The 19,178-nt window shown below is 37.8% G+C and overlaps 1 protein-coding gene across 1 annotated transcript in view; it reads left to right on the top strand.

The window, feature by feature from the left end:
* MALRD1 (MAM and LDL receptor class A domain containing 1) overlaps positions 1-19,178 on the top strand; it is a 790,469-nt gene that overhangs the window by 233,481 nt on the left and 537,810 nt on the right. The window contains exon 20 of the mRNA XM_064590300.1: positions 6,201-6,288. Within this exon, the coding sequence (XP_064446370.1) occupies positions 6,201-6,288 (88 nt within the window). The remainder of the gene's footprint in view (positions 1-6,200; positions 6,289-19,178) is intronic.

Genomic DNA, 19,178 nt, shown 5'->3' with positions numbered 1-19,178 from the left:
ATCTATTTTGTCTGATCTAAGGATTGCCACCCCAGCTTTCTTTTGGTGTCCTTTAGCATGGTAAATGGTTTTCCACCCCCTCACTTTCAATCTGGGGGTGTCTTTGGGTCTAAAATGAGTCTCTTGCAGACAGCTTATCGATGGGTCTTTTTTTTAAATCCAGTCAGATACCTGGGTGTCTTTTGATTGGGGCATTTAGCTCATTTACATTCAGGGTAACTATTGAAAGATATGAATTTAGTGCCATTGTATTGCCTGTAAGGTGACTGTTACTGTATATTGTCTGTTTTCCTTTCTGGTCTATGTTGCTTTTAGGCTCTTTCTTTGCTTAGAGGACCCCTTTCAAGATTTTTTGTAGGGCTGGTTTCGTGTTTGCAAATTCCTTTAGTTTTTGTTTGTCCTGGAAGCTTTTTATCTCTCCTTCTATTTTCAATGACAGCCTAGCTGGATATAGTATTCTTGGCTGCATGTTTTTCTCATTTAGTGCTCTGAATATGTCATGCCATTCCTTTTTGCCTGCCAGGTCTTTGTGGATAGGTCTGTTGCCAATCTAATGTTTCTGCCATTGTAGGTTACAGATCTCTTGTTCCGAGCTGCTTTCAGGATTTTCTCTTTTTCTCTGAGACTCGTAAGTTTTCTATTAGATGTTGGGGTGTTGACCTATTTTTATTGATTTTGAGAGGGGTTCTCTGTGCTTCCTGGATTTTGATGCCTGTTTCCTTCCCCAAATTAGGGAAGTTCTCTGCTATAATTTGCTTCAATATACCTTCTGCCCCTCTCTCTCTTTCTTCTTCTTCTGAGATACCAATCATTCTAATGTTGTTTCGTCTTATGGTATTGCTTATCTCTCAAAATGTGCCCTCGTGATCCAGTAGTTGTTTATCTCTCTTTTTCTCAGCTTCTTTTTTTTGATCATTTGGTCTTCTATATCACTAATTCTTTCTTCTGCTCATTTATCCTAGCAGTTAGTGCCCCCATTTTTTATTACACCTCATTAATAGCCTTTTTGATTTCGACTTGGTTAGATTTTAGTTCTTTTATTTCTCCAGAAAGGGTTTCTCTAGTAACTTCCATGGTTTTTCAAGCCCAGCTAGTATCTTTAAAGTGATGATTCTGAACTCTAGATCCGACATCGTACTAATGTCCGTATTGAATAGGTCCCTGGCAGTCGGTACTACCTCTTGTTTTTTTTGTTGAGGTGATTTTTTCTGTCTTGTCATTTTGTCCAGAGGAGAATAGACGAATGAGAGAACAAATGCTAACAGGGTAACAACATCCCCAGAATATATACTCTAAACAAATCAGAAAAGACCTGAAGCCCAGGGAAAAGAAAGGGAAAGAGAGAAAAAAAGGGAAAGAAAAAAAGATAAAAACAAAAACAGAACAAAACAGAAAAAAACAGAATGTGATCAAATATGATCAGGCTGGTATATAGATCAGTGCCACACACTAGATTTTTGGTGTATTTTGGTCTGTTAGAAGAAAGTGCCTCCCTAAATTTTAAAGAAAGAAAAACTTATATATGTACAAAAATAAGGGTTGATATGATGAAGGGATGGAATATGATTGTAAAGATGAAAAGTATAAAAAATTTAAGTTGTTTGAAAAAGAACAGGATTTAAAAAAAAAGAAAAAATAAAGGGAGAGAATGTGATCAGGCAGGAGAGTAGAACAAAACCATACACTAGAGATTTAGGGTATATTTTGATCTGTTAGAAGAAACTATCTCAAAATTTTAAAGAGTGAACAACTTATATATATATGCCAAAAATAAGGGTAACTACTATGAAGGGATAGAATATGACTCTAAAAATGAAAAATAAATTTTTTTTTTAAAAAAGGAATTGATAAGATGTTGGTTGAAAAAGGGAAAAAGAAAAATTAAAAAAAAAAACTTTGCAAGACTAAAGAATCTTGGGAAAAAAGCCATGGATTCTCTGTGCATTATTCCCTTAGCGCTGGAGTTCTGCCGTTCTCATTGATCGGTAAACTTGGTCTCGGCTGGCTGTTCTTGCTGATCTTCTCGGGGAGGGGCCTGTTGCCGTGGTTCCCAAACATCTTTTCCGGAGGCGGAATTGCCCCGCCCTTACCAGTCCGGGCTAAGTAATCTGCTCCGGTTTGCTCTCAGGAGCTTTTGTTCCCTGCAAGCTTTCCATACAGCTTTGGAGGCCGAGAGTGAAAATGGCAACCTCCCAATCTCCTGGAGGAGCCGAGAACTCGGGGCCCCACTCCTCAGTGAGCTCCCAGAGAAATGCAGTCAGTCACTCCCGTCTCCCTGGTCTCCGGCCGCATTCCATGCTCACCCGGCCTGTGACCGAGCGTTTCTTTCTCTGGGACCCGACCCCATGTGGAGTCTCCAAACCCAGCAGATCCCTGTGGTGCGCTCCTGTGCCGCTCCTCCCAGGGGAGGAAGGGGAGTCTCCCCGGATCTGCCCCTTGTTGGGTCCCTGCTGGAGGAGCAGTGGCCCAACTGTGCCACGGATCACAGTTAATGCAACCCTGAGCTGAGAACCCACGCCTCTGCTCCGTGTCTGCAGCTGGCTTCCCTGTTACGATACCTGGGAGCTCTGCTGCACTCAGGCACCCCTGGTCTTCCTGTGACCCTGAGGGTCCTGAGACCACGCTGTCCCGCGAGGGTTCCACCCCCCGCTTAGCCACTGGAGTGACTCCCTCAGGGGAGCAGACTTCTAAAATTTCCGATTTTGTGGTCCGTGGCTCTATCACTTGCCAGAAGTGGCTGGTGGAGGCCCCCTCCCCCGCTGTCTATCCTCCCGATTATCACCTTGGATTTACTTCTCCACACGTCCTACCTTCCAGAAAGTGGTTGCTTTTCTGATGAGAGAGTTGCTGCTCTTCTTTTCTTCAGTCTCCTGTTGAGTTTGTAGGTGTTCAGAATGGTTTGATCCCTATCCAGCTGAATTCCTGAGATCAGACGAAATCCAGGTCTCCTACTCCTCCGCCATCTTTCCAAAATATCCCTATGTTTAATTTTATAAGAAACTGCCAAACCATTTTCCAAAGTGGCTGCACCATTTTAGATTCCCATCAGCAATTCATTGGAGTCGTAGCTACTCCACATTGAGTATAGGTTTTTTAGTTTTGTTTTTTTTTAATCTTAAGAAGAAGTCATTTCAAATCTTTCTGAAGATGCATTATATTAAAAATCGATATATTGTGTTTGAATTTTGTATTCTTTTACAAACATGGGATGTTTAAAGTAGTAAGTGGCAGGTTGAGTTAATACCATTTTTTTTCTTTACTATGAGTTAATTCACACATATATACATATATATGTTAGGAAATTGAAGCTATTTTAGTGAAATTATGATTAAATTGTGTCTTACATATATACGATAATGGGAGTTTCCAGATTAATTAAAATGCTTGGCCAATAATTCAGAACTCCCTAAATATAGAGACAAATGAGTTCAGGCAAGTCTTGAGACCCTTATTAATAGTTGAGTCTTTGGTTATATTAGAACTAAAAGTTGCAATGTAGTTTACAAGGCTACTCTATCTTTAGTTGGAGCATCTAGATGTGGCAGCTCATGAAAAGAACAACTTAGAAGCACTGGCTTACTTTACAAAATTTCCAAGCCAGTGATAGTTCTAATGTAGGTAGAATTGGCCTCTATAGATAATGCAGGTCATTTAGACCAAACAGGAATTTCCAGTTGCCCTTTAAGTAATTCAGTAAGGTACTAATGGCACTTAAGAATAAAATGTGGCTTCTCTAATTTCTAGAATGGCAATACTGCCCTGCATACAGTAATGTTTGTGTTTTAACATCCTCCCATTTTTTTCTGGGGAAAAACATCAGAAATGAAAGTGAATTTTCCAGGAATAGGGATGCTTGGGTTTGTTCTTTTTTTGTGTGTGTGACTTTTTTCTTAGGACTAGTTTATCAGGCTAACATGGAAAGCTTTTTGCAAGACCACATTTAAATATAGGGCAAAGGCAAATGTAGAATTAAACCTGAACATTCATAACTTTTTCTCAAGATGTGATTTGTTATCAGGTAGGTTTTTTTTTTTTTTTTAATGGCTGGCTAATTAAATATTTGAAAGAAGCTGAGACTACAGATATACATACAAACTAACATTTTTAGTATTTCAACTTGAAGCTATCGTTTATTCTCAACAATGTTAACATTTAGAGGGTTAGGGAATTGAATTGATTTTGGTAAAAATTATGATTACATTGTGTCTTAACACAAGACCCAACTGTCTTCTGCCTCAGATTATTTTTTTGTCTTCTTCTTGGCACCTAATGCTGATACAAGCACTATGAAAAAGCTTCTCGTGTAATATGCAGTGAACTCCAATAGAAACAAGCTGTTGCAAACAGAATCCACTCAGAGGTGCTGCTTACCTGGTGTGGCCCACAAGAAAATGCATCATTTTCACAAATGGCCATTTCTTAGATTTGTGATTACATAACGACAACAAAAGGAATACTCTGAAACAGTTGGGCCCACACTCTCAAGTGGAGCTATGTATGTATATGTCCCCAAAGTTAGCTTGCAGATATTTACATGCACAAGAACTGTGCTTTTCATAAACTTTGGGATTTTGATATCATTTTCTATCCCTCCTCGTTCATAAACTAATATGATCATGAGCAGTGCAGCAAAGTTAGTACTGTTTCTTCTTATTTTCCCTAATTTTTCCTTTTTCTTACATCTTCTCAGCCTTTGTTAGCATGTCCTGTGTTGTACTGCAGTGGGATAGACCTATTGATCCAGGGAATTAATTAATAATCTTTGTGTATGTCTTTTCCCTCTTGATTGCCCAGCTGCAGTCTTTTTTTGTTTTAATAGAACAAAAAAAATATTTTCTTTCAGTATGTTCTGCCAAATTCTGACTGCTGGTTTTTTGTTTATTAGAATAATTATATGATTTTCTACTGAGTATTCTTTCTGCATTTTTGTTTTCACTGCCTATAATATTTCTTTCATTCATGATAGTGCAGAAACGAAGGGTGCATTTTATATTTGGAGCGATCCATTATAAAGCACTAGGACACGTCCTGCATAGTACTGGTACCTAAATGTTCCTCTGGCAATATTAGGTGGGTTACATTCGCCCATTGGTTAGATACATAAACCTTTCCCACATTGATTAATGTCCTTACTGACAAATTATGGAGAAGGCTCTGGTAGTTCTCAAGAAAGACTAGGAAGTCAGGGAGGATGTCAAGAGATTTGAGGTCAGGAATTTGATCTTTTTAAAACTTCCCTCCAACTAAGACATCCATAAATAATGTGTGAGACAAGTTTGAATAGAAGCTAAGAATTAAAAAAAAAATGAAATAAAATTTCAACTCCCCCATATAGCATTTGTGAGGAAAAATGCAACAGAAACCTATATTCATATAATAGTGGGAAAACAGAATGTGTTTTTCGAGTTTGCTTGAAGTTCTTCATTATTAAATTATAGCAGGATTCCTATTCAGTATGCAGTGTATTTGCATAAGTATTAAAATAATTTATCATGATTAATTCTATTACAGTAAATTTCAGGCCTAATCACAATCTGCCATATACTGTAGTGGTTTGTCAGTATTTCATGTTTTCCTGGAGGTTTGGTGGAATTGCTGCTCGTGGAACCGCACAGATGTCATCAGAATTTGCTGTGATTAATGCAGTTCTGAAGGAGATCTAATAACGATTAGCCAGTTTCATAAAGTGTTACAGAATAAGGTCAGTGTGAGAAAAATTCTAAAGCTCTTAAAAATGTGCATTCTGGCAAGTACCTCTGCCCACAAATTGAATTTCTTGAACAGTGAGGGGGTTTAACCTTAGAAACAGATGAACTCCTTGGGCAAATGTGGGAAAAAGAGATGATGATTTGCCTTCAGATACTCAAAGGATCAGGAAAGAAAAAAATGGGGTGAGTCTAGAACTAAAGGAAAGTTATAGGGAAGTAGATATAAATCTGATCTATTACAGTTTTGGAAAATCACTAGAAACACAACGGGCTTCGTGGTTGTAATGGGCCCACTAAGGAATGGAGCTTCCTGTTACTGGAATTATCTAGGTAGCGATAAGATGCCTATTTTCGGACACAACTGGAAAGGTTTTTTTTTAATGGTTCAGAAGACATTTCTCTTTAAATAAATTCTGATTTTTTTTTTCTACCGCGAGTTTCCATAAATTAATGTCCTTCACAGTATCAACAGATTTCTTGTATTTTTCTTAGATTTTGGTGGAGGCTTCAGTAGGAGATGGCTTTACTGGAGACATTGCAATCGATGATTTGTCATTCATGGGCTGTGCCCTCTACCCTGGTAAGGAAGAATATTTTAATATATGAGTATTTTCAAACCTGTTTACTCGAAAAAAACAGCTGTTGAGAAAATCAATATTTCATTTCCACAATATTCTAAAAATACCCTTACTTCTATTCTACTAGTATATTAACCCTGGGAAAGATTATTTTGCATCTTTGCTAGTAATTAGTCTTAATATCTTTGCAAACATAGTAGAGAGGTTTGAATCAGCTGTGCTTCTGTCTCATCATGTGGAAAATATTAGGAAATCATGTCTGAAATTAAACCATAATTCCATTATATTTGAGAGGTTATAATAACCAAATTGGTCGCCTTATAATTACATTGTTTTGGAGAGTGTATTAATCTACTTCCATTACCTTCAGAGATGTTTTCCTGTCAGGCAACACTAAATATTCCTAAGGATTGTTATCAACTATTTCTTCTCTTTGTTACACATTTCTTTTATTAAAAAAAAAAAACAAATATATATTTTCCAGATTTATATTTGCATTCTCAACCTTTACCCTGAAATCCAGACGTAGGTATTAACTACCTAATGAACATCTCAACTTAGATGTCTGGTAGACATCTCAGAGATAATGAAGGGAAATAACCTAAAACAAGCCTACAGTAAACTAAAATAAAACTAAAACAAACACCCCAGGCAAAGTGCCTTCCAGGCAGTACGTAGCAATCTAATAGGACTGGTTATCAAGCTCTTGGGCTCTGAGGCTGGAGGCTCTTAAATTGCACAGCAAGGGGGGAGCACAGCTTCCTTCCTGAAGAGATCAGAGGCAGAGTAATTTAAAAATCAATTGCCGGGGCACCTGGGTGGCTCAGTCCTTAAGTGTCTGCCATCGGCTCAGGTTATGATCCCAGGGTACTGGGATCAAGCCCCACATCGAGCCCCGCATCAGGCTCCCTGCTCAGTGGGGAGCCTGCTTCTCCCTCTCCCACTCCCGTGCTTGTGTTCCCTTTCTCTCTGTGTCTCTCTCTGTCAAATAAATAAATAAAATCTTAAAAAAAAAAATCAATTGCAATAATCCATCTAGAGAGCACTCTCAAGTGCTGGAAACTTAACCTCCAGCCTCACCCCATCACTGTAGTGTTACTGGTCAGAAGAGCACCAGCCCCTCCCTGGACATATTCAGGGCTGGACTCCAGTTCTGTTCATTGTAGTTATGAGACTCAGCTCTCATCTTCCACCTCGTCATCCTGGCAGGATTAATTCCCTTAACCACTCTGTGTAGTGGTTTCCAAAGAACTCTGCAGAAAACCAAATCTCTCTCTGGACAAGGCCAGCAATAAGGAAATCAGAATTCAACAAGTTTACCCTTATCTCTTGCTGGCTGAAAGTGAATTCTTGGTTACTAATTGTCCTTCTGATCTTGCCATTCTTCTGTGCCTGCCTATCTCATAAATGACAGTTTATTTCTATTTGTGTATTTTTCATGAACAAATCTGGGTTGCCACTAGCTGCAGATATATCCAGAGTCAACTACTTTGGTCCAAGCCACCACTGTGTCTGCATGGATTATTATAGTTGCCTTTTAAATGATCTCCGCTTCTACACTTGAGAATATAATCTGTTCTCGAACAGCGGGCAGAATGATCTTTTTCAAACTTAGATAAAAGATCATGTCTTCCTATCATCAGAGTCTTCCTATGATATCCTCTTTCACTGAGAGCAAAAGCCAATTCTACAGTAACTTCCAAGGCACGCATGCCTGGTGCCCTCGTACCTCCCGGACTTCACCTGCGACGCCTGGGCCTCTACTTGACTTCTCTTAACTACAAGGCCTCTCAGCTAATCCTTAAATACTCCAACCCACTTATGCCTCAGGGCTTCTACACCTTCTTGTCCCTCATCCCGACATGTGCTTCCCTTAGATAGGCACTTGACTCCCTTTCTTACTTCTTTCTGATCTGCTCTAAATTTTTTTCAGTAGTAGAGACTTCTCTGAACACTACACACACACACACACACACACACACACACACGCACACACAGAGTCTCTTTGTTGACATTTTCTTTCTCCTTCCCCTGTGTTATTTTTCTCTACAACGCCTGTCACCCTTATGGTTCTATTTCTGTTTTCCCCAACAATAATGTTAGCTGCTGGCAACCGGGGATTTTATCTGATCACTGTCTTATCTCCAGGAGCTTAAATGGTATCTGGCACATAATATTACTCAATATTAACATTTGTTGGATAAATGGGTACATAGATGGAGAGATGCCTGTATCTTTTGAAGTGTTTTATATACTTTTGATATATATTTTAGTTTATTATTATTGCTCAAGTATTATTTTTATATGCAGGACACCGTCATAGGCTAGCTTTTGTTGAAAGCCAAACCTCAGTGGCTTATAAATTCAAGCATTTATTTCTTGCTCTCAAGCATGTGGGTGGGCAGAGAACAATAATGGCAAAAGTACGTGTTTCTTGTCCATAGCTCTTTTTAATTCTATAGAGCTTCAAGCTGTGTATTTCTGTTCCTTCTTTCCTGTTTATGTGGGACCAAAGCTAAAGGACGAAGGTCTTACCTGACATATTCTGTTGTCAAGTAGCAGGGTGGAAAAAGAAAGCACACTTAAAGCTTCTGTGGGGACATGGTATGTGTATGTCTGCTCATGTCAGTTGGTCAGAACAAGTCATGTGATCAAGCCTAACAAGGGGTAGGGAAGCATTCTTAACAGACAAGAAGCTTGACAGGAGTAGGGAATACAGAAGGTCCTTATTAGATATTAAGGTACATATAAACGGTACATTAATGCCATTTACCACTCATATGTACCATCTTATATAATCCTCTAATATTTTATTTTATTTTATTTTATTTTTATTTTTTTAGAGAGAGAGTGCACACATGCATACACATGCACCTGCAAATGGCTGGGCAGAGGGGCAGATGGGGAGGGAGAGAGAGAGAATCTTAAGCAGGATCCAGCATGGATCCCCACGTGGGGCTCAATCTCACAACCCTGAAATCATGACCTGAGCCTAAATCAAGACTGGGTCACTTAACTGACTAAGCCACTTAGGTGCCCCAATCCTCTAACCTTTTGAGTCTAGAATAATGTCTAGTCTATTGCCAGTGAAGATATCTTAAATGTTGGATAGGATTGATATCTTTGTTATCCCAATTTTATGGAGCAAGCTGAGAGGGGGACAACTTGCCCAAGGCTACCTAGCGAAAAAGTGACAAATTATGTCTGCTTCTTAGGACCACACTGTTAACCACTATCATACCACTCATCAAATAGACTAACCTCACAAGGAAGAGAATACATATTCTACTTTATAGATGGGAAAAATTAAATGGAAAGATGAAAATACATAGTTGAGGGAAAGAACGAGAGTTTCACCTAAGTATGTGTGATTTCAGTGCCCAGGGCTTTTCCCAAATCGCCCCCCACTTTGAGCTTAGGGAGCATCACCATGACCCGAGGGGCAGAGAAGACCATAAAAGAATATAGAAAGGGAACACAAGGGATACTGTTGCTACTCCAGTTATCTTGCTACTCACATCACTCACTGGTGGTTCCAAAGGAGAGAGAGAAGAGTGGCCAGACCCAGAGGCAGAGATGTGAAGTATCAGTTACAGACCATTAGTCCCGATTTTCTGTTTCAAGTTTTGGAGAAAAATAGGGAATTTTAAAAACTGCCTGAACTGTGTGGTTTTAATGTTGGCTTCGTAACAAAAGAAACACTGGGTTGAAACCACAGAGCCTGTTGAAACTGTAGGTTTCTTAAAGGAATTTGGTGGCATCTTGCCATAAGATGAAAATAAAAATAAAAATTCGGCTTTCAATAAAAATATTGCTCTTGACGATTACCAGTTTTTTTTTTTCTTCTGTTAGTTGAAATGGGACCAGAGCATGTAGATACCCTTACAGACATTGATTTGTTTCCAATATAAACTGATAATTTATCTACAGCATTTTTCTTCCTTGGCTAATAAAACAAAAACTTAAAAAATACGTACATACAAAAACTTAAAAAATTACAGATGCAAAATATTGACCTAATCTCCAAAGTGCGTTGGCACATTACCTGTAACTTTTATGCTAAGTGACCATAAGGAGTCATTTATTTCATTTTTACCTATTCCCTCAAAATCAGCCTTTTTTTCTCTCATTCCTTGTTCCTTTTTATGACATCACTATTCTCTAGCAATCCAGGATTGAAATTCCACGATATTCTTTCACTTTCCCCTTAAAATTGCCTGCTTGCAAAACTTGCTGACTCCAACTCCAAAATATTTCTCACATCTCTTCTGTTTTTTCCATTGTTACCTTAGTTCAAAACAGTGTTGACTCAAATGGTAACCTTTTAACTGCAAGCTTTCATTAATTTTCCCCCAATAGTATATATGCCATGAGCTTAGTTTCCTTTCACTTTTTCCTACAACATCATTATTTGCTCTTCTAGGTCAACTCTCTCATTTTCTCACTTCTGGTTGTTTCTAACTTAATTTTCAAATCCATTCTCTGTTATGGATTGTACCTTCGTTTCAATATCTTGATGAATATAGATTCTTCTTTTAAAACTAATCCAGGCAAGACTTTTTAGGCAAGATTAATTGCATTTCTAGGGAAAGTAGACAAACTTAACCATGCAGGAGAATCCTATGATTTCTTTGCATCAGTATATAATGATGTTGCTCATTCCCAGAGTAGACAGTAATGGAGGATAGTGGCAAAGTCAAATCCCCTCACTTTGAATCAGATCATCAGAGTAGATTATTAAGTAAGAATTGTTGCCAGGCAATATTTAGATTTAAAATTAAGTATCCCAAAGGAAATACCTGTTTTTCATTATTCTTTCTCCAAATTACATGAGATAGCTGGGTAATTTGTAAAACTAAAATCATAACTACAGGCATCACAACATACTGTGTGCAAATGAAAAAAAAATTGCCTAAGTGCTTTTCATCCTATTTTAAAAATTCAGAATTCAACAATATCAGAATTACTACTTGCTAGAAATATCAATTATTAGAATGAATATCAGTATCCCAAGATATTAGTGTTTCATTATTTTCAAGAAAGTTGTTATGAAGTCAGTGGCATATCTTGCAACTGATGATGGCTCAAAATTGAGAAAGTATGGTAACTATTTATAGGATGCTTAAGAATAATTTTTATGATGTGCTCCTCCGCCCGCTGAATGGTTTTTGTTGTTGTCATTGTTAAACTGACTGAGCTGATTGAATTTTTGGCAACCCTCCTCATTAACCTCAATGTCAAAGCAGCTTTATGTATAAATGCTTGTTCAAGTGACCCTTCTTTCTGCAAAGAGGATTTGTTTCAGTGTGAGTGAAAAGACAAGGGGAAAAGTTTGGGTACTTTTGTCTTCATTTTTAACATCTCACTTGCAGCTTTTTACTTTATAATTTTAAACTGGTGTGTCTGTTATATTTGTCTAAGAATAATATACTCCATAAAAGTATTTGATTTTAAGGTCTTTCTTCCATCATATTTTTCTAAAGGAAATATAGACTCTGAAAAAAATGCAAATTATTGGAAATATTTACAGTTTAATAAAAGACTTCAAGGCAAAAATGGAGAAATTTGAGACTCAGGATGGCAGTCTTAAATATTCTGGTTTCAGCAAGTTTGGTGTAGTCTTGCAAAATAGTGGAAATATTTAGGAATATTAGCAATATATAGAAATATATAGAAAATAATAGCAAATATATAGGAAAAAAATTGGTGAAAGCCTGTGGTCCATTCAACTTAGTATTTTTATTGTGTTTCTAGAAAATAAAATTGGACAAGTAAGTAATTTTAACCTATTTTAAAGTTAAAACTTCATTTTGTCATCTTGAGATAAATGCTAAATACCAAAAATAGATAAGGCTGTTAAAATACTTAGAGTTTAGCTTGAAAATTGTTCAACTGTTACTGCAGTCTACTTGTAGTCAATTTCATATATGATACAATGTTTGTAAAGTTGGAAAATACTTTGTGCCACCTAGAAAATTTAATTGAATGCATGAGTTAAAGCAAAAATGTTTCAAAAAGAGCTGATTTGTTACTGGGGACAGAGGAAAAAGGCACTGCATAATATGTGGCAAATAGCTGTATCATATAGTTGTTATAAATCATATCCAAAGAATAGCTAAGTTTTAGTAAAACCTACTTTTCTGGAAAGGAGACCTAATACAGACATTCAGTACATTTATGCTGAAGGTAGTTGTTTTACCTTGTGAGTATGGCTATATTGTTGTATTCAGTGCCATTGGAAAAATGTACACTTTTCCTCTGGAAATATTTTAGATTTTTCAATTGTCTGAAGATCGATTATATTTCAACTTCAAGTAGACTTTTAGATTTTTAAATTAAATATATCTCTTAATATCAAAAGTCACAGGAAAAACATAGACATTATTACCTGGAGGTAGGTGAACAACAACCGGGCATATCAGTCAAGCAGTTCACACAGTTATGGTGTGTTGAAGCTGGTGATAATTTATCAAGGACTAGAGGTGTTAAAATACTGGTTTTATTAATTACCCATGCAGGAATGGCTGTAGGGAGTGAAGTCTAGTATGAAACAAATTCTCTTTCATCAGAAAGATTATATTAGGGTAGCATGAAGTATATTTGCTACAAGAATTCACAGAGCAGGAAGTTAGAACATTGAGTCCATCTGGTGCCTGAGTCATCTACTTAGGATGACAGGTTCACGGGTGAGTTGGTTTCCCTGTGGCTTAGGGAGGTGGAAGAAGATCAAATTAACAAAACTAATCTCTACTTCTTAGTGAGTGTAAATTTCAGTCATCTACATTTCACCTTTGCAATTTTGTTTAATATGCAACGCTTTTTCGTTTGTTTGTTTGTTTAAAGAGACTTTATCATTGCTATCAACTCCAGCCTTTTAAGGTTAAAAATAACTGTCATAACCTATGCAATGGACTGAATGTTTATGTCCTCACAATAGTCATATTTTGAAGCCCCCACACCCAGTGTGATTGATGGTATTTGGATGGGGGCCTTTTAGAGTTAATTGGGACTAGAGTAGGTCATGAAGGTGCTGCCCCCCTGATGTGATTAGAGCTCTTATAGGTAGAGGAAGAGATATGAGATCTCTCTCTGCATGAATGCACAGGGGGAAGGCCAGAGAGTTCATACCCAGGAGGAGAGCCCTCACCAGGACCCCAACCATGCTGTACCCTAATTTTGGACTTTCAGCCTCCAGAACTCTGAGGAATTTGTTGTTTAACCCACCCAGTCTATGGTATCTTGGTATAGCAGCCCAAAATGACTAAGATGGGCATATTGTTCTAGATATATTTCACTCTTAAAATTGTTCAAAACTCATAATTAAAAATATAATAAAATCTATATACTGCATGAAGTAATTTCTAGTATCACCTGAGTTGAGAGTATGATGATACTTTAGGAAATACTGTTTGAAGTCATTGCAGAGTAGAACAAGTTGACTTTCATCCTCTTGAGATGAAAGTCTGGACTATCTGCACAGGCCAGAGAATGTGTGAGGAAGCCTGTGGTTTCCAAATTGTGTCTTTGCATGCCTCAGTTTCCAAATTGTGTCTTGGTATAACCATGTTTCAGGTCTCTGTTTTACTTCTACATGCCAGATGTCAAGGAATCAGCTGCAACTTCATCTTTATAGAGTTACCAACACCACCATTTCCAAACTTTGGTTTTAGAGTAAGAGATACTTTTCTCTATTTACTCTTCTGTTGCTATCAGATACAAACATATTAGACTTATTTGGGTTTTAAGATGAACTCATTCTGATATAAGAGTAATGAGGACAGGACAAAGTATTTCAAGATTTTACAGTTTCTTTTTTAGAGTACTGGTCCTTTTACCTGTCAAGGCTGGCTCACTTCTTTTTTTTAAAATTTTTTTATTTTATAATGTTATGTTAATCACCATACATTACATCATTAGTTTTTGACGTAGTGTTCCATGATTCATTGTTTGCATATAACACCCCAGTGCTCCATTCAGTACATGCCCTCTGATACCCATCACCAGGCTAACCCATCCCCCCACTGACCTCCCCTATAGAACCTTCAGTTTGTTTCTCAGAGTCCATAGTCTCTCATGGTTCATCTCCCACCCCTCCCGATTTCACCCCCTTCATTTTTCCCTTCCTGCTATCTTTTTTTTTTTTTTTAATGTACAATGTATTATTTGTTTCAGAGGTACAGGTCTGTGATTCAACAGTCTTACACAATTCATAGTGCTCACCATAGCACATACCCTCCCCAATGTCTATCACTCAGCCACCTCATCGCTCCAACCCCCCACCACTCCAACAACCCTCAGTTTGTTTCCTGAGATTAAGAATTCCTCATATCAGTGAGGTCATATGATACATGTCTTTTTTTGGTTGACTTATTTCGCTAGGCATAATACCCTCCAGGTCCATCCACGTCATTGCAAAAGGCAAGATTTCATTCCTTTAGATGGCTGCATAATATTCCATTGTATATATATACCACCTCTTCTTTATCCATTCATCTGTCGATGGACATCTTGGTTCTTTCCACAGTTTGGCTATTGTGGACATTGCTGCTATAAACATTGGGGTGCATGTACCCCTTCGGGTCCCTACGTTTGTATCTTTGGGGTAAATGCCCAGTAGTGCAATTGCTGGGTCGTAGGGTAGCTCTATTTTCAACTTTTTGAGGAACCTCCATACTGTTTTCCAGAGTGCTGCACCAGCTTGCATTCCCACCAACAGTGTAGGAGGGTTCCCCTTTTTCCGCATCCCTGCCAACATCTGTCATTTCCTAACTTGTTAATTTTAGCCATTCTAACTGGTGTGAGGTGGTGTATCATTGAGGTTTTGATTTGGATTTCCCTGATGCCGAGCGATGTTGAGCACTTTTTCATGTGTCTGTTGGCCATTTGGATGTCTTCTTTGGAAAAATGTCTGTTCATGTCTTCTGTCCATTTCTTGATTGGATTCTTTGTTCTTTGGGTGTTGAGTTTGATGAGTTCTTTATAGATTTTGGATACTAGCCCTTTATCTGATATGTCATTTGCAAATATCTTCTCCCATCCTGTCGGTTGTCTTTTGGTTTTGTTGACTGTTTCTTTTGCTGTGCAAAAGCTTTTTATCTTGATGAAGCCCCAATAGTTCATTTTTGTCCTTGCTTCCCTTGCCTTTGGCGATGTTTCTAGGAAGAAGCTGCTGTGGCTGAGGTCACATAGGTTGTTGCCTGTGTTCTCCTTTAGGATTTTGATTGACGCCTGTCTCACATTTAGGTCTTTCATCCATTTTGAGTCTATTTTTATGCGTGGTGTGAGGAAATGGTCCAGTTTCATTCTTCTGCATGTGGCTGTCCAATTTTCCCAACACCATTTGTTGAAGAGACTGTTTTTTTTCCACTGGACATTCTTTCCTGCTTTGTCAAAGTTTAGTTGACCATAGAGTTGAGGGTCCATTTCTGGGCTCTCTCTTCTGTTCCATTGATCTATGTGTCTGTTTTTGTGCCAGTACCATATGTCTTGATGACAGCTTTGTAATAGAACTTGAAGTCCAGAATTCTGATGCTGCCAGCTTTGCTTTTCTTTTTCAACATTCCTCTGGCTATTTGGCGTCTTTTCTGGTTCCATACAAATTTTAGTGTTATTTGTTCCATTTCTTTGAAAAAAGTGGATGGTATTTTGATAGGGATTGCATTGAATGTGTAGATTGCTCTAGGTAGCATTGACATCTTCACAATATTTGTTCTTCCAATCCGTGAGCATGGCACATTTTTCCATTTCTTTGTGTCTTCCTCAGTTTCTTTCATGAGTATTTTCTGGTTTTCTGAGAACAGATTCTTTGCCTCTTTGGTTAGATTTATTCCTAGGTATCTTAATGGGTTTTGGGTGCCATTGTAAATGGGATCGACTCCTTAATTTCTGTGTCTTCTGTCTTGTTGTTGGTGTATAGGAATGCCACTGACTTCTGTGCATTGATTTTATATCCTGCCACTTGACTGAATTCCTGTATGAGTTCTAGCAGTTTTGGGGTGGAGTCTTTTGGGTTTTCCACATAAAGTATCATATGATCAGCAAAGAGTGAGAGTTTGACTTCTTCTTTGCCGATTTGGATGCCTTTTATTTCTTTTTGTTGTCTGATTGCTGTGGCTAGGACTTCTAGTACTATGTTGAATAGCAATGCTGATAGCGGACATCCCTGCCGTGTTCCTGAGCTTAGGGGGAAAGCTCTCAGTTTCTCCCCATTGAGAATGATATTTGCTGTGGGTTTTTCATAGATGGCTTTTATGATATTGAGGTATGTACCCTCGATCCCTATACTCTGAAGAGTTTTGATCAAGAAAGGAAGCTGTACTTTGTCAGATGCTTTTTCTGCACGTATTGAGAGGATCATATGGTTCTTGTTCTTTCTTTTATCAATGTATTGTATCACATTGATTGATCTATTGAACCAACCTTGCAGCCCAGGAATAAATCCCACTTGATCATGGTGAATAATCCTTTTAATGTACTGTTGGATCCTACTGGCTAGTATTTTGGTGAGAATTTTTGCATCTGTGTTCATCAAGGATATTGGTCTGTAATTCTCCTTTTTGATGGGGTCTTTGGTTTTGGGATCAAGGTAATGGTGGCCGCATAAAATAAGTTTGGAAGTCTTCCTTCCATTTCAATTTTTTGGAACAGTTTCAGAAGAATAGGTATTAATTCTTCTTTAAATGTTTGGCAGAATTCCACTGGGAAGCCATCTGGCCCTGGGCTCTTGTTTTTTGGAAGATTTTTGATGACTGCTTCAATTTCCTTACTGGTTGTGGGTCTGTTCAGGTTTTCTATTTCTTCCTGGTTCAGTTTTGGTAGTTTATACATCTCTAAGAAAGCATCCATTTCTTCCAGATTGTCTAACTTCCTGGCATATAGTTGCTCATAATATGTTCTTATAATTGTTTGTATTTCTTTGGTGTTGGTTGTGATCTCTCCTCTTTCATTCATAATTTTATTTATTTGGGTCCTTTCTCTTTTCTTTTTGATAAGTCTTGCCGGGGGTTTATCAGTCTTATTAATTCTTTCAAAGAATCAGCTCCTAGTTTCATTTATCTGTTCCACTGTAATTGGTTTCGATTTCATTGATTTCTGCTCTGATCTTTATTATTTCTCTTCTCCTGCTGGGTTTAGGCTTTATTTGCTGTTCTCTCTCCAGCTCCTTTAGGTGTAGGGTTAGGTTGTGTATTTCAGACCTTTCTTGTTTCTTGAGAAAGGCTTGTGTTGCTATATACTTTCGGGACTGCCTTTGCTGCATCCCAAAGATTTTGAACAGTTGTTTTTTTATTTTCATTTGTTTCCATGTATTTTTTTAATTCTTCTTTAATTTCCTGGTTGACCCATTCATTCTTTAGTAGGATGCTCTTTAGCCTCCATGTATTTGAGTTCTTTCCAACTTTCCTCTTGTGATTGAGTTCTAATTTCAAACCATTGTGGTCTAAAAATATGCAGGGAATCATCCCAATCTTTAGGTACCGGTTGAGACCTGATTTGTGACCCAGGATGTGATCTAGTCTGGAGAATGTTCCATGGGCACTAGAGAAGAATGTGTATTCTGTTGCTTTGGGATGGAATGTTCTGAATATGTGTGTGAAGTCCATTTGGTCCAGTGTGTCATTTAAAGGCTTTATTTCCTTGTTGATCTTTTGCTTAGATGATCTGTCCATTTCAGTGAGGGGGGTGTTAAAGTCCCCCATTATTATTGTATTGTTGTCAATGTGTTTCTTTGCTTTTGTTATTAATTGCCTTATATATTTGGCTGCTCTCATGTTAGGGGCATAGATATTTACAATTGTTAGATTTTCTTGTTGGATAGACCCTTTAAGTAGAATATAGTGTCCTTCCTCATCTCTTATAACAATCTTTGGTTTAAAATCCAATTTGTCTGATATAAGGATTGCCACCTCAGCTTTATTTTGATGTCCATTAGCATGTTAAGTGGTTTTCCATCCCCTCACTTTCAATCTGGAGATGTCTTTGGGTCTAAAATGAGTCTCTTGCAGTCAGCATATCGATGGGTCTTGTTTTTTAATCCAATCTGATACCCTGTGTCTTTTTATTAGGGCTTTTAGCCCATTTACATTCAGAGTAACTATTGAAAGATATGAATTTAGTGCCGTTGTATTGCCTGTAAGGTGACTATTACTGTATATTGTCTGTGTTCCTTTCTGGTCTATGTTGCTTTTAGGCTCTCTCTTTGCTTAGAGGACCCCTTTCATTATTTCTTTTAGGGCTGGTTTCGTGTTTGCAAATTCTTTTAGTTTTTGTTTGTCCTGGAAGCTTTTTATCTCTCCTTCTATTTTCAATGACAGCCTAGCTGGATATAGTATTCTTGGCTGCATATTTTTCTCATTTAGTGTCCTGAATATATCATGCCAGTCCTTTCTGGCATGCCAAGTCTGTGTGGATAGGTCTGCTGCCAGTCTAATGTTTCTCCTGTTGTAGGTTACAGACGTTTTGTCGTGAGCTGTTTTCAGGATTTTCTCTTTGTCTGAGATTGTAAGTTTTACTATTAGATGTTGGTTTGGTGACCTTTTTTTATTGATTTTGAGGGGGGTTCTCTGTGCTTCCTGGATTTTGATGCCTGTTTCCTTGCCCTAATTAGAGAAGTTCTCCAGTATAATTTGCTCCAATATACCTTCTGCCCCCCTCTATCTTTCTTTTTCTTCTGGGATCCCAATTATTCTAATACTGTTTTGTGTTATGGTATCACTTATCTCTCGAATTCTCCCCTCATGATCAAGTAGTTGTTTATCTCTTTTTCTCAGCTTCTTTATTCTCCATCGTTTAGTCTTCTATATCACTAATTCTTTCTTCTGCCTCATTTATCCTAGCAGTTAGAGCTGCATTTTTGATTGCATGTCTTTAATAGCCTTTTTGATTTTGACTTTGT

Source organism: Mirounga angustirostris, unplaced genomic scaffold (genome assembly GCF_029215605.1).
Source record: "Mirounga angustirostris isolate CCGP_5_RB_7025 unplaced genomic scaffold, mMirAng1.0.hap1 SCAF_5, whole genome shotgun sequence".
In the NCBI taxonomy this organism is placed as follows: domain Eukaryota; kingdom Metazoa; phylum Chordata; class Mammalia; order Carnivora; family Phocidae; genus Mirounga; species Mirounga angustirostris.
Note: the sequence above shows the minus strand (reverse complement) of the source record. Positions and strands in the feature narration are given on the sequence as shown.